This window comes from Oncorhynchus keta, chromosome 26 (genome assembly GCF_023373465.1).
Source record: "Oncorhynchus keta strain PuntledgeMale-10-30-2019 chromosome 26, Oket_V2, whole genome shotgun sequence".
In the NCBI taxonomy this organism is placed as follows: Eukaryota; Metazoa; Chordata; class Actinopteri; order Salmoniformes; family Salmonidae; genus Oncorhynchus; species Oncorhynchus keta.
In genome coordinates this window covers 15,171,513-15,195,585 of record NC_068446.1, presented here as the reverse complement: position 1 = coordinate 15,195,585, position 24,073 = coordinate 15,171,513, and the positions used below count along the sequence as shown (strand labels likewise).

General features: G+C 42.6%; 1 protein-coding gene across 5 annotated transcripts in view; it reads right to left on the bottom strand.

The window, feature by feature from the left end:
• Positions 1-1,227: 1,227 nt before the first annotated feature.
• LOC118358991 (ecotropic viral integration site 5 protein homolog) overlaps positions 1,228-24,073 on the bottom strand; it is a 93,360-nt gene continuing 70,514 nt past the window's right edge. For all 5 annotated transcript variants that reach the window (XM_035737085.2, XM_035737084.2, XM_035737086.2 and 2 more), the window contains 2 exons: positions 6,543-6,638; positions 1,228-4,016 (listed from right to left, as the gene is read on the bottom strand). In XM_035737085.2, the coding sequence (XP_035592978.1) occupies positions 3,708-4,016; positions 6,543-6,638 (405 nt within the window). In that variant the 3' untranslated portion in view covers positions 1,228-3,707. The remainder of the gene's footprint in view (positions 4,017-6,542; positions 6,639-24,073) is intronic.

The window sequence follows — 24,073 nt, the reverse complement described above, 5'->3', positions numbered from 1 at the left end:
TCTGGCACTGCAGGATTTGATTCCCTGGCGGCATAGTGTGTTACTGATGGTAGGTTTTGTTACTTTGGTCCCAGCTCTCTGCAGGTCATTCACTAGGTCCCCCCGTGTGGTTCTGGGATTTTTGCTCACCGTTCTTGTGATCGTTTTGACCCCACGGGGTGAGATCTTGCGTGGAGCCCCAGATCGAGGGAGATTATCAGTGGTCTTGTATGTCTTCCATTTCCTAATAATTGCTCCCACAGTTGATTTCTTCAAACCAAGCTGCTTGCCTATTGCAGATTCAGTCTTCCCAGCCTGGTGCAAGTCTACAATTTTGTTTCTGGTGTCCTTTGACAGCTCTTTGGTCTTGGCCATAGTGGAGTTTGGAGTGTAACTGTTTGAGGTTGTGGACATGTGTCTTTTATACTGATAACAAGTTCAAACAGGTGCTATTAATACAGGTAACGAGTGGAGGACAGAAGTTACAGGTCTGTGAGAGCCAGATCTTGCTTGTTTGTAGGTGACCAAATAGTTATTTTCCACCATAATTTGCAAATAAATTCATTAAAAATCCTACAATGTGATTTTTTTCTCATTTTGTCTGTCATAGTTGAAGTGTACCTACGATGAAAATTACAGGCCTCTCTCATATTTTTAAGTGGGAGAACGTGCACAATTGGTGGCTGACTAAATACTTTTTTGCCCCACTGTATACTTCACGAAACGTTTGAGCCAAGTTAAACAATTTAAAGGCAATACTACCAAATACTAATTGAGTGTATGTAAACTTCTGACCCACTGGGAATGTGATGAAAGAAATAAAATATGAAATATATAATTCTCTACTATTATTCTGACATTACTCATTCTTAAAATAAAGTGGAGATCCTAACTGACCTAAGAAAGGGAATGTTTACTAGGATTAAACATCAGGAATTGTGAAAAATTGAATCTAAATGTATTTGGCTAAGGTGTATGTAAACGTCTTACTTCAACTGTATGTATGTATGTATGTATGTATGTATGTATGTATGTATGTATGCATGTATGGATACACACACGGAAATAGCACATCACTAATGCAACCCAAAACTATTGAGGTTATTTTAGATATTGGAAACCAATGACATGATACTGCACTAGAAGTGAGAAAGGAATTGTATATGCTCTACCATGGTGACTACTACAGCACATCTGCAATCACCATTTATAACATTAACATAACAGAACTAAAAACACTGAAAACAGTTATCAAATAGTTAGTTTATTTGTGACGTCACACACATCAATCTCACATACATGAGTGTGATAAGTATTATTCCATAGTGTTAACGGTTGGCTGCCTTATGTAGACTACTCTTCTAAAATGCATTTTATTCCCTCAAAGTGCCAAGACTACATCATAATACCTCTCCAAATATGGATTCCATCTATCGTAGTACTTAACCAGGTAATATCACAACAGTATCACAAAAACCCATCTGAACAGTGCTTTCTGAATAGAAAGACACTTGGCTGATAAATTGTGGTTCTAATGTCTTAAAGGGCCACTGTGGTCAAAAATGACCAAATCTAGCTATTATCAGCTTTCCCTTGTTCTGGTCATTTTTCAACCTAGAGGAAGGAGGCTGTCTGTTTTAGTGTTATGATAATCCTGATAATGAATCAATGTCATTCATCCCTTATGAAATGGAGTGGTGCTTATTTCTCTGGCAGGCAGAGCCTACGGTTTACAGTTGCAGCCTGGCCCCAGATCTGTCATTCCAAGGCATCACAATAACCACAGGAGTTATAGGCTATACAGCACAAACTGATTTGGTACCAGCCCTATACAACGGCTCCTACACTTTGGTAACACTTGACACAATGCACTTTGCTTCGTTCACATAGGAAACAAAATAGGACATGTCTTAGGATGCGTCCCAAATGGCACCCTATTCCTACATTGTGCACTACTTTCATCCAGGGCTCTGGTCAGAAGTCGTGCACTGTATAGGGAATAGTTTACCATTTAACTAACATTTAAAATTATCTTTAGTATTTTCAGATAGAAGTGTTGTTCACTCTTATGTTAACTTGATTCCCAGAATGCAGTATATTATGTTCCCTTGGCTTGGACTGCCATTCATTTTGTGCAAAAGAACATAGCAATACCTCTGTTTAATGTTATTGGTGTTCATACAAGATTCAGATCACAGATCTCTGTCCTCATACTTTTCATTATGTCCCGGAATTGTTGTATATTATTAACAGACTAGGATGCCCACCTTAGAAAGAGCAGTACTTTAAAATCAGCCCTCTAAATCTGAGATGGTTGGTTCACTTAAGTTAGGTACATGCTTTCATTAACCAGCATGCTGAAATGTATTCTAATCTATGAAATTATGCAATGATCCTACATCAGTCCTTCCTCCAAAGGGAAAATCATCCTGCCAGAGAAGATAAGTATGAGATAAGAAAACACGTACAGTACATTGATTGTGGACTCGCACATTCCCCCGCATGGATTTAAAATAAATGCATTGGTGCAAGGAATAATGCTGGAAACTCCCTTCAGCCATGCTTGCACCAATCCAATGCATTTAACAAGTATGAGGGATGGTGAACGAGTGCTCACTTCTGGAGAAGGGTAGAGAATCGGAAAGCAGCCCATGTTTGTGGAAAAAATGTCTGTTAATCAGTTATCCATGGGTCTTGACCACACTAAGAGTGATATGTCACTTTCAGTCCAAAAATACAATACATTATAAACATTAGATATGCAATAATTCATTAGATACATATTTTCAAGTCCCAAAAAACAACAACTATTTACATATACTGTATATACACAGATACTGGATTCCCATTGACCTTGGGATACGGGAGGTTGTATTTCTGTGTCCCAAATGGCACCCTATCCCCTTTAAAATGCACTACTTTTGACCAGGGCCCACAGGGTTCCTGTCAAAAGTAGTCTAACCTATAGGGAATAGGGTGCCATTTGGGACATAACCACAGTTAATGTTTGTTACTGGGGCTCTTTAACTATGTTCAATAGAGACATCACTCTCCAGTACATCATTCCCTCCGTATGATAAAGACAGACACAAAATGGCTCAATACATTTTTGATGGTTCACTTAAAAATGCGATAAAATAATTAAAACTGATTGAATGAAGTGTCATCGTCACCATAAAGCGCAAAACATTTTATTGCACAGTCTCTCTGTGTGTTGTGTCTGTTGTACCATGGTTGGTGTTGTGGGGCTGAGGGAGAGCCCGTAGTTTGGTTGCCTAGATGGGGTAACCCCCATCCACTCCTCTGGTGGTCAGTCTTGCTCTGTGGAGCTCAGGAAGCTAAAGAGCCTTCATGTTGTCCTTCTCTGATCCATCCACTTGGGGATCAGACCAGAGCAACTGACTGATATGATCCTCCTCAATCTGGTTTTGGCAAAACAAGAATAAAGCAAACCGAGTAAAACAAAGAAAACAACCAACTCCACCACAGGTGTGATTCTGCGATGACTTCACTTGATGACAAAGATGACATGTTCCACTCCAAGCTTCCAAAGATTCCATTCCAAGAAGCTCCCTACATTGGAGTCCCATAGACAGACTTAGACGTCATGCTCTTGAGGAGTGTGGCTTGCTACCATGGACACCACCTCTGCCCCACTGCATTAGATCAGAACAGCCCTGATCAGCCTCCAGGAGGCTAGCGATGGTGCCCATGACCCAGTTACCGGGTCACACGGTGGTGTGTTTGTGGGTGCCGTTGGGAGGCACAGAGAGAACCAGACCCTCCTCATCATCATCCCCCTCACTGTCTGTATCCCCCAGCCTATTATTCAGATCCAGGGAGGGGTGAAGCCTGACGAGGCTGGTGTGGCTGCTACTGCTCTGCTGAGGGTCCAGGTGGGAGGGGGTCTTGCCTGCGTCTTCGTCTGAGGATTGGTACGACTCGTCGTCTGGTATGTAGTGATTGACGATGCGGATCCTGTCAAAACTGGGCTGATTGGACATGCTGCCTGCCCTCTGGTCTTTTAAGCAGCGGATCTGTGGAGACAGACGAGGGGCATTTAACAGGGGCGCATGCGGAGTGTAATGGGGACAGATACATACATAGCCACGGGAAAAGCCCCTGAGAACATTTGAGTTGTTGCTCTTTATGGAAATCACATGCACAAACTACAACAAAGACAAAGAGGTCAACACTAATGAAAACATCAGTTCTGAAATATCGACAATGGATTTCTAAACGCATGCAAGAGGCACGTTCACACTCATTGGTAGACGTGTGCTCATTCACTGATCATGCTCCTCCCTTCCACAAAACAATTACACATCATATATTCGGTGTGGGCTGCGAAACTAGTGAAAGGTGGGTCAGATAGGTCAAATTAAAATGTTGTTCTGGACCACACCTGCCCTGCCTAGAAGTCACCTGGATCAACCTGCCTCACAAAGACAGACATGTAGGGAGAGAGACCCACTTAGAGAAATGACTCAATTTAGTTCTTGTACCGGTACATGTCACTTTCCTCAAATACCAGGGCTTTAAAAAACGACTAATTTATGACAGAGATCAGTGATTTCAAACTACAGTTTGACTGACACAAGTGTGCAAAGAAAGTTTAGGGCTAAAAGCCAAGAGCCATTTGAGACGTCTTTTTGATCCTGAGAGAGATTAGTCAACTTTGGTTTCGAGCAACTTTCTGTGGCTGACTGTAAATCCAGCACTTTTATGAGAATGTGTGATTGAAATAGCAAATTGTGGGCGGCACACTTTTACCCCTTCTTCCTTGCCTTGGTCTGTCGACACTGAGCCTTTGCTCTCACTTCTGCTCTTCTGCAGTCACCAAGAAATGCAGAAATTGGGCCTAATAATTACCCACTGACAAAAATGGAATAACTCGAATATATATGTCTCTATATTTTACCTATCCTGCTACTTTTTTTTGTCTTTTAAATTCTTATAACCATATTTCATCTTCTGTGTGCAAATAAAAACAAATTCAGTAGTCTTGTCAGTATGTCCTGCTAACTGTAGCATCTCCAGGATTAGATATCTCAGGTCATGGGGTTATGGGGGAGTGGTTTATACATCCAGATCATGGCTATGAGGTCAATTCTTGTCACTCAGAACCTGTCACCACCAACACTTCAGAAAGCATGATTCACAGCTTCACAGCCACCCATTCTTCAGCACCTCCTGACCACACCAACATCCCTGGCTGTGTCCCAAATGGCATCTTATTCTCTATATATTTGCATGTATTATTGACTGTATGTTTGTTTTATTCCATGTGTAACTCTTTGTTGTATGCGTCGAACTGCTTTGCTTTATCTTGGCCAGGTCGCAATTGTAAATGAGAACTTGTTCTCAACTTGCCTACCTGGTTAAATAAAGGTGAAATATATATATATATTTTAATATAGTGCAATTCCCTATATAGTGCACTACTTTTGAAATAGTGCACTATATAGGGAATAGGGTGAAATTTGGGATGCAACGGAGTACAGCCCAGAGGAGAGGTGAGGGGGGAATTCTGTTCTGATCAACCTGCCTGACTGTTTGCCTCCACGCCTGCCTGACCGACAGTTTGCCTGGCTAACTGACTGCCTGGCTGACTGACTGACTGTGACTGACTACCTTGACTGTTTTTCGGCTTGCTTGACCGAATGTTTAACTGACTGCCTGGCTGGCTGGCTGGCTGCACAGTCTTGATAGGAGACCCAGAGCGACACAATGCATGATTTAGTGCAGCTCAGTTCAACCACAAGCCTACCAGCCTTTTGTTGTCCTTTTTTTTTTTTAGGAGGAGATAAAAATCTGACTACATCCTCCCTGGTAAATCATTGATTTGCTGGAAGAAAACAAGTTGCTTTGTTCTACTTCTCTTTTCTGTTATTTTCTTTCGGGGGGTTGGGGTTCTACAACTCTTTTCACATATAAGAGTTGTTTATAAAATGTGCCAAATGTCATATCACAATACCGTGCACATACATTACACAGAATAAAAGGGTGCATCATGTTCTGCATATATAATCCTACAAGAGAATCCTACATTCAGGCCTGATCAGATCTTTCTATTATATGAAGGACACTATTCCGATCAAAGATGGCCCACTCTGCTGAAGTGATTGTGTCAAAGTCAAACCGGCAAACCTGTAGCTGAACTTGTAGATGTCTATTCATGTGATAAAATTCATAACCTTCAAATCCTTGATCTAGCTATTCAGATGACAATAGCCAGCTGTGGTGTACACAGAGGAGCACAAGTAGTTTATGGGACTCCATTCCGTTCAATCTGGGTCCTACACTGCTCTCTCAGTATGGTAAAGAGTGGGGTTTAGCGTTCAAATAATAGAGTTACAGGAGAGGGGTGTGTGCTGGTACATCAACACCCTCAGCGCAGGAAGCTTATGGGCGTAGTTTACACTTCTACAGTTGGCTTCAAAATAGACAAATCTGAGCAAAAACATGAGAAATATAGCTAACAAAATCGTCCATGAAAACAACAGGTACAAGCGGTGTTTGTTATTCCCCTGGTTCAGTATTCCCCTGTTGTAACTGCTCACCTCATGTTTGAGCTCAGCTATCTGGTCCTTCAGGTCTCGGATGTACTGACTGGAGTCTGTGTTGTTCAGCTGGCCCTGGACCTTCCCTTCTTCTTTCTGCAGAAACAAACAGAAAACATTTCTCAAAGCATAGCTTATCATTGTTCCTCTAAGCACAAGACCACTGGAGAGGCGATAATATGTTTGTGACACTGTGGACGACTTAAATGTTGGAATCCATGAACTGTTACAAGGGCTAATTGATAAGCAGGTTGGGTTGCGAGGGAGGTAGACAACTACCACCAGACAAGAGACACTAGAGCTATATCATTGGAAAACTTGCATAACAGAAGCATCCTAGAAGATATGTACAGAGTGGCTGTTGACTTAGTAAAAGATGGAGGGGGGGCCTAGCTAAACTAACAAGGTACATATAGTCGGTTGGTATCGTTAGTTGGTATCGTTTTCCTCTTTGGGCCCTGGGGATGAGCCAAGTAACAGTCAAACATGACACGTGCTGTTTACCTTCCTCAGCGCAGACAGCTGCAGCAGTAGGAGACACACATACCCCATTATAAACCTAAAATTATTCCTGCCTAAAGCCTAGTTTATAAGAGAGAGAGACATTGTCACTGGTTGAAGGGTTCAGGCTAACCACAACCTGCAACGTGGGAACAGGGGAGGGGGAAAATGGGGAAGATGTAAAATGCAGGGGTGGGGTGGGTGAGGTAGTGAGGTGAGAACCACCTCTGTCTGACCCAACACCTCAAAATGTATACAACGCTCTCGATTCCTGTGGTCAGGTCAGGGTTGAGAGGTTGAGGGTGTAGGCCTAGGATCCTGATAAGCTGCTGACAATGTGAGATCTAAGCAAGCAGCTGTTCTTCCTGGAATCTGTGTTTTTCTTGAGCCCCCCTCTCCTGACAGAGCTAGCTAGTGATAAGGGAGAGGCAGTTAATAAGACTTCCTCGTACTCAGCTGTGTGAATCACCAGGTGCCAAGTTGTGGCGAGGGGGTTCGGGACTGTGGCCAGGGACATCAAATGTCTTAAGTCGTGGGGTGCATCCCAAATGGTACCCAATTCCCTATATACTGCACTACATTTGACCAGAGACTATGGGCAGCCATGTATGGGGAATATTGTGCCATTTGGGACACAGCCATGGCTCGCCTGACTGCATCCCTCCAGGTCTACACAACATCTCCCCCCTCCCCCGTAGGTGGTTGTTGTCCTACGGCTGTTGGCTAGTGGCATTGTTGTTTGTTTGTCCTCTTGACATGCAATCTTGGTTTACAGTGCCTTCAGAAAGTATTCACACCCCTGGACTTTCTCCACATTTTGTTGTTACAGCGTGAATTTTTAAAGTGGATTAAATCAAGCATTTTTTTGTCATCTCTGGTCTACACACAATACCCCATAATGTCAAAGTGGAATTATGTTATCCCAAAATGTTCACAAAACAAATAAAAAAATTTGGAAAGCTGAAATGTTCAAATCCAACAACACAGAGTACCACTCTCCATATTTACAAGAATAGTGGAGGCTGCATCATGTTATGCTATGCTTGTAATCATTAAGGACTGGGGAATTCTTAAGGATAACATTTTTTTTTATGGAATGGAGCGAAGCACTGGCAAAATCCTAGAGGAAAACCTTTCCATCAGAAACTGGGAGAAATTCACCTTTCAGCAGGTCAATAACCTAAAACACAAGGCCTAGGTTTTGGCCTTTCTAGGGAGTTTTTCCTAGCCACCGTGCTTCTACACCTGCATTGCTTGCTGTTTGGGGTTTTAAGCTGGGTTTCTGTACAACACTGAGATATCAGCTAATGTATGAAGGGCTATTTAAAATATTTGATTTGAAGGCACTGTATATGGCTGTGATAGAGGAGCGTTAGATTGCACAGAAGCAATCTTGTGACACGTCATGTCCATAACAGGGTCACTTAGTGACTTTTTCCAATTAACAATAGTTGCTTGCGCTCAATGTCAAACTAGCTGTCAGCCAAGTGAGTGCTCTTTCGTGTTCAGTGTCATGCTCTCTACAATCTTGTGGCACATGTCCCATCCAAATGACAATAGTTCCACTAACGTTATTATGGTTAAAAACAAACAAGCACAGATACTATGACAGGAAATGTGACTTTTTGACCAGTTTCCTCACACACAATAGCAATGATGACAAACACGTCATTATTTTTGGTAAATGCAAACCACCATGTATTTACAGATAAAACTGCAGACACAATTACCAAGAGAGCAGTGAGAAAACACTATGAGGAACCTCTAATAACCAATGAATTTGCTAAAGCCTCTGTTAAATATACATGTAAATCTGTGAGCATATCATGCATGCAGAAGTACAAATCATAGATAGGCTTCAAACATGTCACCTTTGGTTCTAGTTGTCAGAGTGTCTTCGACTCACAATAGGAAGTGGTTTCTTCTCTTGACAAGAAGATAGCCGAGCTGTGGTATTACCATGGATCACATATACATACAGCTGCATTTATACTGCAACAGCAATGTAAAAACCCTGATGTCCATTTTACTATACATTCGGCTTCATTGACTGAGCACTTTACCTCTTGATACATATATATTTATGGTAGTTTAGTACTGGAAGTTCCTCGCAAACCTAGAATTGTGAAATTCTACCAATATAAAAATACCATAAATAAATGGCGATATCACTGGCGTGTTGTGAATACTTTCCATCAGCGGGCCGTAGTGTAGGTGGGAAAGAGTGACGTGTTGGTTAGAGGAAGATCAGATAGGCAGGCAACAGCGGGGGCTTTTTCAAGGTAAGAGTACGACAATGGTGAGGGGAAGAACTGCAAGGTATAGTGGGCAGAAGTGAGGCAGCACTCATTGGATGAGTTCACTAAAGCTACACATCATGCATTACTATTTGGAGAGGAAACTTGTGTGCAAACCACCCTCCAATTGGTTATTGGGTTAACACACCAAACAATAACTATTGAAGTTGATAAGACCTGCTTTCTTCACTTTTTGGGGGGGAAAAGTGCCTTGTATTGTAGCTCGGCTCATGATCAGTCTTTTCACAAAGCCCAAACCTCTCATTTTATAGCATGCCATCAGACACATTTGATGTGGCTTTTACGTGAGGTGTTAAATGCAGTGGACAACAATTTCAGTCATTGCTTTCTTGCACTCCTTCTCTTGGGCCTACAACCAGAGCGACTGAAGGAAAAGGTAAGACGGGGCATCTACCCACAACCTTTAGAGCTGCAACCAGGTTCTCAAACCACAGACCAAGAGTTCACCACTGGCACCACATGGCATGGGCTCTGACTAACACAAAGTGGTTATTCAAAGCCTTCAAGAGCTGGTAAACGTCTGTCTGGCAACTACCAACTGCAGTAACTATTAGCTTCCATGCACATATTCAAAGACCATTAAATCAAAAAGAAACTCAGTATAAATGAAGATTGACATGATCATAAGTTGCAAATAATGGTTTCATTGCATTATACCCGCGAGAGTGAGGGGGCGGTACTTGGTAGTGGTGAACGCTGGTGTTGATGCAGTGTTGTTGTTGAAGAACCTAGTAACAAAACCTCAGACCACACTGTGTGTGTGTGTGTAAAAATAGAGGGGATGTTGGTTTAAAAAAAAAAGTCTATTGACACTAAATAATCATTTACATTCTTGCCCGTATACGAGCTGAAATTTGCAGATTTGTGCACTGATTAGCACCTAAATTGGAATGCAGTGGCTTTCCAGTAACATGCTATAAATGACAGAGTTCAGGTTCTGCGCTTCACAGCGCTGTATGGGTACCCTCCAAGCTCATCAGTAAGCTCGGGGCCCTGGGTTTAAACCCCGCCCTGTGCAACTGAGTCCTGGACTTCCTGATGGGTCGGGTGGTGGTGAAGGTAGGAAACAGCACCTCCACTTCACTGATCCTCAACACAGGGTCCCCACAAGGGTGTGTACTCAGCCCCCTTCTGTATTCGCTGTTCACCCATGACTGCGTGGCCACGCACGCCTCCAACTCAATCATCAAGTTTGCAGATGACGGAACAGTACTAGGCCTGATTACCAACAATGACGAGACAGCCTACTGCGAGGAGGTGAGGGCCCTGGCGGAATGGTGCCAGGAAAATAACCTCTCCCTCAACAAAACGAAGGAGCTGATCGTGGACTTCAGGAGACAACAGAAAGAAAAGAGCATTCCCCTATTCACATCGATGGGAGTGGAGAAGGTGAAAAGCTTCCTCGGCGTACACATCACTGACAATCTGAAATTGTCCACCCACACAGACAGTGTGTTGAAGAAGGCGCAACAGCAACCTCTTCAACCTCAGGAGGCTGAACAATTTTGGATAGGCCCATAAGACCCTCAACAACTTTTACAGATGTACAATTGAGAGCATCCTGTTGGGCTGTGTCACTCGGCGGGTACGGCAACTGCAACGCTCACAACCGCAGGACTCTCCAGAGCGTGGTGCGGTCTGCCCAACACGTCACCGGGGGCACACTGCCTGCCCTCCAGTGCAACTGTACAGCACTCGATGTACCACTAGTTAGTTCTCTCACTCAACCCTTTCACATGTTTTGTCTTATGTTGCATCTACCCCACATTTCCAGGAATATTCTTACATTGAACCTATTTGTTTAAATTTAGCTAGCTAGCTTGCTGTTAGCTGAGGTTAGATGGCTGGCTTGCTAGCTAACATTACCTTATATTCGTCAGTGATGTTCTCAGAATGCCATTTCGCATTGCCAGTTATTGCCTAATGTTCAATGCTAGTTAATTAGCTAGCTAACCTATTTGGTTAACTTTAGCTAGCTATGCAAAATTGGTTTGTATTGCTAGGTAAAGCTTGTTGGATAAAAGCATCTGCTAAATGGCATATATTATTATTATTATTATTATTATTAAGTTAGATGGCTGGCTAGCTAGCTAACATTATGTGTATGAACTGTGTAGTGATGTTCTCAGAATGCCATTTAGCATCCATTGTATAATAATGCTAAAATATTTGTATCTGGAATTTGTCTTTCAGCATCAGTACAACACGCCTGACTCTCCTCCAACAGTCATACAAGGAGAATGGTCTAATGCATCCCATCAAAAATAGAGCTGGCCCAAGCAAGCACAGGTTACACCTGAAGCATGATGACTTGCAGAGAGTTGTGAACTTCAACAACTACGCAGAGGATAACGCAATAGTATAACCAGGATGCCACCCAGGACACAACCACTTTGATGGAAAAGCAGCAGTGTGGCGTCTACAAGGAATCAATGACAACACTTGGTATGTAAAGCATAAACAACACATTTTGATTATTTCATTGACCTCCAACATGGTTGGCACTACTTTTATTGATCTCACATCCCACAGCTGGTTGGACTGGAGGATGGTACGGTGCTAGTGGAACGCTATGGCATTCAACAACACCTGACTCTGTACTTCAGGCCGTGGCCACAGATCAAGCAGTACAAGCACTTCAGGTGAATATCATTTTCATTGCATTGTATGAGGTTATTCTTCTTATCTAAACTTAGGAGGTGAATTGATGTTGTGCAAGGTTGTAATGTATTTATTTTTGTTTTACAGCTTCAATGCTCTGGAGCCTGGTGTTGTCCGAACGCTCCTTGGCGACTCGGTCGGGACCAGGTTTCAGCTGCAGCGTAACGCTGTCATCCTTCCTTCCATAGATGGTCTGCCTGTACAAGCACCACCTGGACTGGACACAGCTAGATAAAACGTATCTTCCAATGCATTTCAACAATATTGCCAGATGGCGAGGAATGGATTTTACCTCCGACTCTTCTGCTGCCAGTCAACCGTCAAACCACTCGTTCTGGTGAGTATGTTAGATAAGTAGATAACAGGTACTAGCTAACTAGTAGCTACTTTTGGTTATAAAACATTATTTGATGTTGGCGAGCCAGGTTAGCTATGATACCACAGAAATGGGAATGATTCTGTAGCTAGTTAAATACAACAAGCTAACGTGTAATGTGATGTAGCATGTCAGAGGAAGATGTGCATAGCTCACGTTAACTAGATACCTTGCTAACAGCTAACTGTAGCCCATTGGCATTTAAGGTCAATATAGGGCAGGCACTTGGAGACTACCTTGCTAGCTATTCATAGGATGTAGCCAGCTTGCTATTGCAGCAGACGACCACACCGGGTTCCACTCCTATAAGCTAAAAACAAGAATAAGTGGCTTCAGTGGGCACGCAATTACCAACATTGGACAATTGAGGAGTGGAAAAACATTGCCTGGAACATGACAGCGAGTTCAGTTTACTTGAGTGGCTTGTGCAGACCCCAGACCTCAACCTAATAGAGCATATTTGGGATGAGATGGAACGGGCTATTCGGAGCATGAATGTACTGCCGTCCAATCAACAGCAACTGCGTGATGCCATCGCGTCAGCATGGACCAACATCCCTGTGGAGAGTTTCCGACGCCCTTTAGAATTCCCTGAATAATTCAGGCTGTTCAAGGCAAAGGGAGGTCTGACCCAGTACCAGATGGGTGTGTGTATATGTACACTGAGTATACAAAACATTAAGAACACATGCTCTTTCCATGACATAGACTGACCAGGTGAAAGTTATGATCCCTTATTGATGTCACTTGTTAAATCCACTTCGAACAGTGTAGATGGATGAAGAGGAGACAGATTAAATAAGGATTTTTAAGCATTGAGACATGGATTGTGTTTGTGTGCCATTCAGAGGGTGAATGGTCAAGACAAAAGATTAAAGTGACTTTGAACAGGGTATGGTAGCAGGTGCAAAGCACACCGGTTTGTGTCAAGAACTGCAACGTTGCTAGGCTTTTCATGCTCAACAGTTTCCCGTGTGTATCAAAAATGGTCCACCACCCAAATGTCATCCCACACTTTCAACACCTTGTAGAGTCCATGCCCCATGGACTCTACAAGGGGTGCAACTCAATAGTCTGTTCTTAATGTTTGGTATACTCAGTGTATATCATGTTGTGTATAGACATTACTGACAGTATATTAATAGAAAAGGTGTGTACAGCAGTTATAGTATGAGCCTTGACAAGAATATAGTATATAAATAGGAAGTGGGTAAATGTTAACATTATTACAGTGATCAGTGTTCAATGACTATGTACTGTACATAGGGCAGCAGTAAGGTGCAGGGTTGAATAGCGGGTGGTAGCCGGCTAGTAACGGTGACTAAAGTTCAGGGCAGGGTACTGGACGGAGGCTAGTGGTGAGTATTTAACAGTCCGATGGCCTGTTAAATATGGTGGTGGCAGCATCAGGCTGTGGGGATGTTTTTCAACGAGAAGGACTGGGAGACTAGTCAGGATCGAGGGAAAGATGAACGGAGCAAAGTACAAAGAGATCCTTGATGAAAACCTTCTCCAGAGCGCTCAGGACCTCAGACTGGGGCGAAGGTTCACTTTTCAACAGGACAACACCCCCAAGCACACAGCCAAGACAACGCAGGAGAGGCTTCCTGACAAGTTTCTGAATGTCCTTGAGTGGCCCAGCCAGAGCCCGGACCTGAACCCGATCAACCATCTCTGGAGACAGGAAAATAGCTGACCTGAAAACGCTGCCTATCCAATCTGACAGAACTGGAGAGGATCTGCAGAGAAGAATGGGAGAAACTCCCCAAATACAGGTGTGCCAAGCTTGTAGCGTCATACCCAAGAAGACACAAGGCTGAAATCGCTTCCAAAGGTGCTTCAACAAAGTACTGAGTAAAGAGTCTGAATACTTTTGTAAAATGTAATATTTAACTTATTTATTCTTAATTTGCAAAATGTTTTAAAAAAAATCTGTTTTTGCATTGTCATTTTGGGGTATTTTGTGTAGATTGACTAAACTGCCCCCCCCATCAATTTTAGATTAAGAGGTCTGAATACTTATGAATGCACTGTATATGGTAGACCATACAGGAAGGTATATTTGCACATTGTTATATTAGCAGAACACTGCTTCTACAGTATTATGTGTAGTATGGTTTATTCTACATGGAACTGTTACACTTGGAAGAGTTAAAACACTTTGTTTAGAATATCTACATCAATGCAACAATTGCACTCTTCTCATTTTACTCTGTAGGCTACTGGCCGACGCAACGCTTCCTCCATTGAATTGGTCAGTAGCCTAAAGTTGTATGACAAGAGTGTCATCCTCCTGCATCTCACATCTGCCTCTAGTTATTGAACTCTGCCTGCCGGACCAATGGGTTGATATCCAGGATGAAATTACATGCAATCATACCCCCCTGCCACCTGACTGCACCTGTCTATAACCTGTAATAGTTTTCTATATTCTATATGGCCTTACTGAAGAGCTCAGTGACTTTCAATGTGGCACCGTCATAGGATGCCATCTTTCCAACAAGTCAGTTCGTCAAATTTCAGCCCTGCTAGAGCTGCCCCGGGTCAACTGTAAGTGCTGTTATTGTGAAGTGGAAACGTCTAGGAGTAACAACGGCTCAGCCGCGAAGTGGTAGACCACACAAAATCACAGAATGGAACTGCCGAGTGCTGAAGCACGTAGCGCGTATAAATAGTCTGTCCTCGATTACAACAATCACTACTGAGTGCCAAATTGCCTCTGGAAGCAACATCAGCATAATAACAGTCTTCGGGAGATTCATGAAATTGGTTTCCATGGCCGAGCAGCCGCCCACAAGCCTTAGATCACCATGTGCAATGCCAAGCGTCGGCTTGAGTGGTGTAAAGCTCGCCGCCATCGGACTCTGGAGCAGTTGAAACGTGTAATCTGGAGTGATAAATCACGCTTCACCATCTGACAGTCCGACGGATGAATCTGGGTTTGGCGGATGCCAGGAAAACACTACCTGCCCGAACGCACAGTGCCAACTTTAAAGTTAGGTGGAGGATGAACAATGGTCTGGGACTGTTTTTCATGGTTCGGGCTATGCCCCTTAGTTCCAGTGAAGGGAAATCTTAACGCTGCAGCATACAATGCCATTCTAGACGATTCTGTGCTTCTAACTCTGTTTTAGCATGACAAAGCGAGGTCCAAACAGAAATTATTTGTCAGCGTGGAAGAACATGACTGGCCTGCACAGAGCCCTGACTTCAACCCTATCGAAAACCTTTGGGAAGAATAGGAACCCCGACTGCGAGCTAGGCCTAATCACCAAACATCAGTGCCTGACCTCACTACTGCTCGTGGCGGAATGGAAGTAGGTCCCCGCAGCAATGTTCCAACATCTAGTGGAAAGTCTTCCCAGAAGATTAGAGGCTGTTATAGCAGCAAAGTGGGGACCAAGTGAATATTAAATGGCCATGATTTTTGGAATGAGATGTTCGACAACCAGGTGTCCGCATACCTTTGGTCATTTTTTTATTTATTTTTATTTGACCTTTATTTAACCAGGCAAGTCAGTTAAGAACAAATTCTTATTTTCAATGACGGCCTGGGAACAGTGGGTTAACTGCCTGTTCAGGGGCAGAACGACAGATTTGTACCTTGTCAGCTCGGGGTTTGAACTCGCAACCCTCCGGTTACTAGTCCAACGCCCTAACCACTAGGCTACCCTGCCGCCCCATGAAGTATAGATGGAAGGGACATCATCACCCATTATTATTATTATTATTATCACCCATTGGAGACTTAAAACCAGAACTTCACCCAGAGAGCTGTACATTTCAGTGTGTGGTTAGACAGCTAAGTCCTTAGATTTGGCCAACTATTCTTGTTCTGGTTGTGCTATTCTTGTTCTGGTTGTACTCTACACACATTTGTATTTGCTAGGTAAGGGTAGGCATACTGTCTTTGGAAGCACATCAATACAATATTTACAGCATACAATGTTTTATATTTGTGATAAAGCTGGGTGATATGGCTATAAAACTACATATTTTCAAACATATATCTCGATTTGTTTAATGTTTTCTCTAAATATGCTTTGTTTTACAATTAAAAGGTCAAATATACTATATTTCAAGCAGTATGGAATAATCCAACGAATTCAGAGCTTGTGCAATTATATCTTAGAATAAATTATAAACCAACCACAACACCAACCAAAAATAGTATAACCTGCTTTTTTTGCAATAATCACTGATCTGGATTTCAAGTCTATGAAAATGCCCTTTTTGTTTACATTAGACCAGAACCATGCATAATGCAAATTCACTAATAATGACAATTTTTTTTGTAGCAGGCAATAGAAAATTAACACCGGTCTCATAAACAATGTCTGAAGCACAAGCCCACGTGCCAGTGAGTAGCCAACTAATCTTTATGAACTCAGCAAAAAAAGAAACGTCCTCTCACTTTCAACTGCATTTATTTTCAGCAAAATTACCGTGTAACTATTTGTGTGAACATAAGATTCAAAAACTGAGACAAACTGGACAAGTTCAACAGACATGTGATGAACAGAAATACAATAATGTGTCCATGAACAAAGGGGGGTCAAAATCAAAAGTAACAGTCAGTATCTGGTGTGGCTACCAGCTGCATTAAGTACTGCATTGTATCTCCAACTCATGGACTGCACCAGATTTACCAGTTCTTGCTGTGAGATGTTACCCCACTCTTCCACCAAGGCACCTGCAAGTTCCCGGACATTTCTGGGGGGGAATGGCCCTAGCCCTTGACCTCTGATCCAACAGGTCCCAGATGTGCTCAATGGGATTGAGATCCGGGCTCTTGGCAGAACACTAACATTCCAGTCTTGCAGGAAATCACGCACAGAAAGAGCAGTATGGCTGGTGGCATTGTCATGCTGGAGGGTCATGTCAGGATGAGCCTGCAGGAAGGGTACCACATGAGGGAGGATTCATGTCTTCCCTGTAATGCACAGCGTTGAGATTGCCTGCAATGACAACAAGTTCAGTCCGATGATGCTGTGACACACCGCCCCAGACCATGATGGACCCTCCCTCCAAATTGATCCCGCACCAGAGTACAGGCCTCGGTGTAACACTCATTCCTTCAACGATAAACGCAAATCCAGCCACCACCCCTGGTGAGACAAAACCACGACTAGTCAGTGAAGAGCATTTTTTGCCAGTCCTGTCTGGTCCAGCAATGGTGGGTTTGTGCCCATAGGCGACGTTGTTGCCGGTGATGTCTGGCGAGGACCTACCTTACAACAGGCCTACAAGCCCTCAGTCCAGCCTCTCTCAGCCTATTGCGGACAGTCTGTGCACTGATGGAGGGATTGTGCGTTCCTATCTCTCTGTAGCGCTGTCTTAGGCATCTCACAGTACGGACATTGCAATTTATTGCCCTGGCCACATATGCTGTCCTCGTGCCTCCTTGCAGCATGCCCAAGGCATGTTCACACAGATGAGCAGGGGCACTGGGCATCTTTCTTTTGGTGTTTTTCAGAGTCAGTAGAAAGGCCTCTTTAGTCTCCTAAGTTTTCATAACTGTGACCTTAATTGCCTACCGTCTCTAAGTAGTCTTAACGACCGTTCCACAGGTGTATGTTTATGAATTGTTTATGGTTCATTGAACAAGCATGGGAAATAGTGTTTAACCTCTCTAGGGTATGTGGGACGCTTGCGTCCCACCTGGCCAACATCCAGTGAGATTGCAGAGCGCCAAATTCAAATACAGAAATACTCATTATAAAAATTACTATTTTACATAGGTTTAAAGATGAACTTCTTGTGAATCCAACCACGGTGTCAGATTTAAAAAATGCTTTACGGCGAAAGCATACCATACAATTATTTGAGAATTATAGCCCAGCAGACAAATCATTACAAACAGTAACCAGCCAAGTAGAAGAGTTACACAAGTCAGAAATAGAGATCAAATTACCTTTGATGATCTTCATATGTTTGCACTCAGAAGACATTCATTTATTCAATAAATGTTCCTTTTGTTCGATAAAGTCTCTCTTTATATCCGAAAACCTTTTGTTCATGCGTTTTCTTCAGTAATCCACAGGCTCAAACGCAGTCACAACAGGCAGACAAAATAATCCAAATTGTATCCTTAAAGTTCATAGAAACATGTCAAACAATGTTTATATTCAATCCTCAGGTTGTTTTTAGCCTACATAATCGATAATATTTCAACCGGACAATAACGTCGTCAATATAAAAGGTAAAGGTACTCTCCCAGTCACACGCATGAAAAAGCTCTGACAAGGCAGGGTCCACTCATTCAGACTGCTCTTACTCCCTCATTTTTCAGAATACAAGACTGAAACAATTTATAAAGACTGTTGACATCTAGTGGAAGGCATAGGAACTGCAATTTAGTCCTAAGTCAATGGATACTGATACTGGGTTTTTCTCAGGTTTTCGCCTGCCATATCAGTTCTGTTATAATCACAGACATTATTTTAACAGTTTTGGAACCTTTAGAGTGTTTTCTACCCAAATCTACTAATTAAATGCATATCCTATCCCCCGGGCCTGAGTAGATTGGCAGTTTAATTTGGGCATGCTTTTTATCCAAAATTCCAAATGCTGCCCCCTATCCTAGAGAAGTTAAACCCTTTACAATGAAGATCTATGAAGTTATTTGGAGTTTACAAATTATCCTTGAAAGACAGGGTCCTGAAAAAGGGATGTTTCTTTTTTTGCTGAGTTTATTTCAAGTTTATCCAACTTGGATCTATTTCTATTTTGCTAACAAGGTATAACAGATGATATATTATGAACACACCCTTCTGTCCGTCTCCAACTGTTTGAACAGCTTGCTAGCATGTCCACTTTCTGCAGATGTTTAAATCATGTGGCGTACCGTATTTTTCAGAATGATTCCTTATGTCGCGTTTTATGCATATTGCACATTTATAAAATGCAGACTAAACTGCTAGGTTAAAATACTCCTAGCAGATCGTGTTACTGCAATGCCGCATGACAAACTACTATTTTTCCAGAATCAATGTTCATTGATGCTCCCATTTTAGTAGTGTTTGCTCTGCGCACAATTTGAAGAGTTGAGACGTAAAAAGCGTATCATCAGGAAGGTTGACTTCTCATCTATTACAGTAAGATAATGTCTCACTGTGTTTCAGTGTCAATATGACCGATTGTTGGACCAAACAGCGAGTTGAAACCATTTGTATAAGAGGAAGAAGTGATCTCATCTTTGTTGAGTGGCAGTGGGTGGGCTTGATATGTGTGTGTAAACAGGAAGGTGCACACAGCACAAAAGGAGCAAAAGAGACAAGACTAATAAAACAATATGAGAAGTGGACAAACACTAATTTTTTTATTGCGATACAGTCATTTGGAATATCTTGTAAAACAATAAATATATAGCCAAGCCCTCTTTGTAACATGGACACAGACCGATTTTTTTGGAGATAAATCTATTGACACTCAAGCTGGGCGATGTTTGTGCAGTGTTCACATTAGTAGTTCTGGAATTTGTCCCCCAGGAAAGACCGTTTCCACGGTAACATGTATTTACATGATGTGATGGAACGTTGAAACATTTCAGACACTGGATCTTGCTTCTTGCCATAGAAACACCAGCAAGATAGGATAGCCAGCTGCAGGTATCACCAAGCTATGCTTGTTAGCTGCTGTCAGATAGCCTACAGATATATAACTGAATTAGCTGACCATCTTGAGATGGCAAGTCAGTCAGGAGGGTTGTCCTCAACTTCATAAGTCAGTTCTCTTCATAGCAAAGCTAGCTTCGCTTACCTCGCTGTACTCACTCCTGACCTTGTTTGTTGTGATTGAATAGCAAAAACACACCCGAGACCACTTAAGTTTGCCTTCAATCATGGCTGCTAGCATTTCGTAATGAGCATTGATGAAAAACAGTGCCAAATCAGGAAGTGCAGTCGCCCTTTAACAACGCATAAGACAATTTCTTGTACATCATTTTTGGATGTGTTAACTCTGTAGTATAGGTCAATTGTTGGTATATTGAAGGGTGCATGTGTGTGGGCCGACGCTGTGAAGAAAGCAGACAGAGAGTCTGACACCCTGGTTCACAGGTGTCAGCAATGTTTCTGAAACGCCAACGAGTTTACTTGCTGGGCTAAAACATCAAAGCTTCTGTATTATCATGTTTCTTCAGACTGAGCTGGTGGAAATACTGAAGCAATCATTGTCACCCTCCCCTGTTTCTTCTCAGATCACAGAAGATGATACTATCACTGAAACGAGTCTGCTCTATTTTCAAGGATATAGTTTTTCTCATTACGAACAAATGTATGTAATAATACTTGTATCCAAAGTGAATTAAGAGTTAATAGTGTTGTTTAGGGTGTACCGTAGTTTCACACACAGGCAGTCTCAGGACACTAGATAAAGAACTGCAGCACGGTAGGAAGATTCCCACACCGAAGCTTCATAACCTGACAAATCACTAGCACAGGAAATGCATAGGTTGTTTTCTACTGGCAGAAAATCTGATTCAATTCAATTATTTCAGAGAAAGGTTGATTTCAATCTCCAAATACATAGTAGGAGCAAAACAAAAATCAGCAACCCCCTGAGGGTGCCATGTTTTAATGACTACTCAATCAGGTATGAGCATGGTTGGTATGATATGAAATGATGATAGGAAAGTGACTCTTGTAGTCTAGCCTTTCTGGAGATGATCACGGTTTCTTGGTGCACTCCTCACCTCTGCAGTAAGCAGGCCTTTTTCAAAGCTTTCGTTTTAAATCACCCCACCTTCTTCCTCACATCAATGAAGAAAACACTCAAATAGATAAGGGCTCTAATCTGTACAACTTTCTGTAGGCCTATGTATGGTGTGCCTCTGTGTCGAGTGCTGGTGAACTCAGAGTAAGCCAAAATGCTCAGATGATGATGATGGAGTGGGTATGGAGTGTTGAATTGTGGCTTATGTTGAGGAGAAGTCACTATGGGCTGGACAAAAGTTAAGCCTCGTCATGGACTTTGAAGCAAGGTTATTATAGTTTTGCGTTTTTATATCTATTTAGTTTTTGTTTTTAAAATTTGAATTCAGCTTAGTTTCAGTTAGTTTTGAGACCTGATTTGCTAGTTTTTATTTAATTTAAGTTGTATGAAAATAATAGCGTTTCAGTGTTAGGGACAGAAAGCATCCTAGGAGCTATTTGGGTTGTATAGTTTTTTGTGTGTGTTTTTGGGATGTCACTTCTTGCAACTGGGGGGGCAGTAATTTACATTTACATTGTCGTAACCAGACGCTCTTATCCAGAGCAACTTACAGGAGCAATTCGGGTTAAGTGCTTTGCTCAAGGGCACATTGACAGATTAGTCGGCTCGGTGATTGGAACCAGCGACCTTCTGGTTACTGGCCAAACGCTCTTAACCGCTAGGCTACCTGCCACCCATAAGGTGATGGATCAGGTCTTAGGTTAGTTTAGCCCTTCATGACTCCAATGCTACATTGGAGTCATTCCACGTCCCTTTTGATTAGCTGAGGTGATTTGGTCAAGTTTAGAAACAATTTACACTAGATACACTGTTTAACCACAGATGTTTTGTTTAAAACAGCTTTGAGCCGACAGTTTTTGGTTGTTGTTACCTCCCAAATTTTCATTAGCTCAGGAAATGCAATGCAAAACACCTTTGTGGGAATTTGTATTAAAACAGTGCACAAAAAAAAATATATATATATATTTTGTATTTGTAAAATCATTTTGGGGTGCTCTGAAAGTGAAATTACGAAGGGTTTCAAAACCATATTGCACACGGTGATTATGAATGTTTAGACAGCATCAGGACAGTTCTACACGTTGGCCCCGCTGTGGTCAACTGTTCAAATGAGAACCCTATGGCTCTATGGTTCTCACAAGTTCAGGTTAAGGTCAACCTCAATGTGACTTGGATTTAAAGAGAAACTGAATGTAATAAGCAACTTCTCCTTTTGAAAATGGCCTATGTGGTATCAATGAGTCAGAAACATTTATTCTAGTGTAAAATTGACAAATGTGTAAATAGGATAATTTTGGACATAGTCTCGTCCAAAACAGAGATTTGCGAGATATTTAGAGAAAAAAATGATATGTCCTTGGGTTGGGTTCAATTCTGCCCACAGCTGGTAATAAGTAATCATCAATTTGGACTGCATTTGCATGCAACCCGATCGTAATGCCCATGGTCAATTTGGTTTGACATTCGATATCCCTATGGGGCTTGTTAGGGACCATCAGTAAATAACACAATGTATATGGGACAATATATTAAAAACGTCACTTGCTCCACCACATTTCAACAACTTAAAAAACAAACTTTTAAATAGTTGAAATTCATAAACAAATATTGAAAGCATTTAATGAGACAACTAAAAAGGTGTGTAACGAGACGGAAATTACTCCACACAATCCTCCCGGCTAAGGACGTATGCAGCTTTGACTTTTTTTCTCTTTACATGAATTTCTGTTGGAATTTAGAGTTTTTACCAGCTTCTTGGTTTTGTCGCCTTCCATTTTTTCCCTGTTAAGCTTTTTCATTTTCGGACGTTTTATTTGCTCAACCACGTGCCTGTATGGTAAGGTTGAACACCTCTCCTCCTACTCAGCCTCCCGACAAAAGCCTCTCCCAAGCGGGTGTGACACCTACTCCCATTGCCTGCTGCTTTGATACCTCCCGACAATGTGCTCCCTTTCTGGTATCCCCATCTGGTATTCTCTCTGTGTGTCTGTCTCGCTCTGTGTGTCTGTCTGTCTCTCTATGTGCGTGTGTGTGTGTGTGTGTCTCTCTATGTGCGTGTGTGTGTCTCTGTCTGTCTGTGTCTCTGTCTGTCTGTGTCTCTGTCTGTCTGTCTGTGTCTCTGTCTGTCTGTCTGTCTCTGTCTGTCTGTCTGTCTCTGTCTGTGTGTCTGTCTCTGTCTGTGTGTCTGTCTGTGTGTCTGTCTGTCTCTCTCTGTGTCTGTCTCTCTCTCTCTGTGTCTGTCTGTCTGTCTGTCTGTCTGTCTGTCTGTCTCTCTGTCTCTCTGTCTCTGTCTCTCTGTCTCTCTCTGTGTCTGTCTGTCTCTCTCTGTGTCTGTCTGTCTCTCTCTGTGTCTGTCTGTCTGTCTGTCTCTCTCTGTGTCTGTCTGTCTGTCTGTCTCTCTCTGTGTCTGTCTGTCTCTGTCTCTCTCTGTGTCTGTCTGTCGGTCTGTCTCTCTCTGTGTCTGTCTGTCGGTCTGTCTCTCTCTGTGTCTGTCGGTCTGTCTCTCTCCTCTGTGTCTGTCGGTCTGTCTCTCTCCCTCTGTGTCTGTCGGTCTGTCTCTCTCCCTCTGTGTCTGTCGGTCTGTCTCTCTCCCTCTGTGTCTGTCGGTCTGTCTCTCTCCCTCTGTGTCTGTCTGTCTGTCTCTCTCCCTCTGTGTCTGTCTGTCTGTCTCTCTCCCTCTGTGTCTGTCTGTCTGTCTCTCTCCCTCTGTGTCTGTCTGTCTGTCTCTCTCCCTCTGTGTCTGTCTGTCTGTCTCTCTCCCTCTGTGTCTGTCTGTCTGTCTCTCTCCCTCTGTGTCTGTCTGTCTGTCTCTCTCCCTCTGTGTCTGTCTGTCTGTCTCTCTCCCTCTGTGTCTGTCTGTCTCTCTCCCTCTGTGTCTGTCTGTCTGTCTCTCTCCCTCTGTGTCTGTCTGTCTGTCTCTCTCCCTCTGTGTCTGTCTGTCTGTCTCTCTCCCTCTGTGT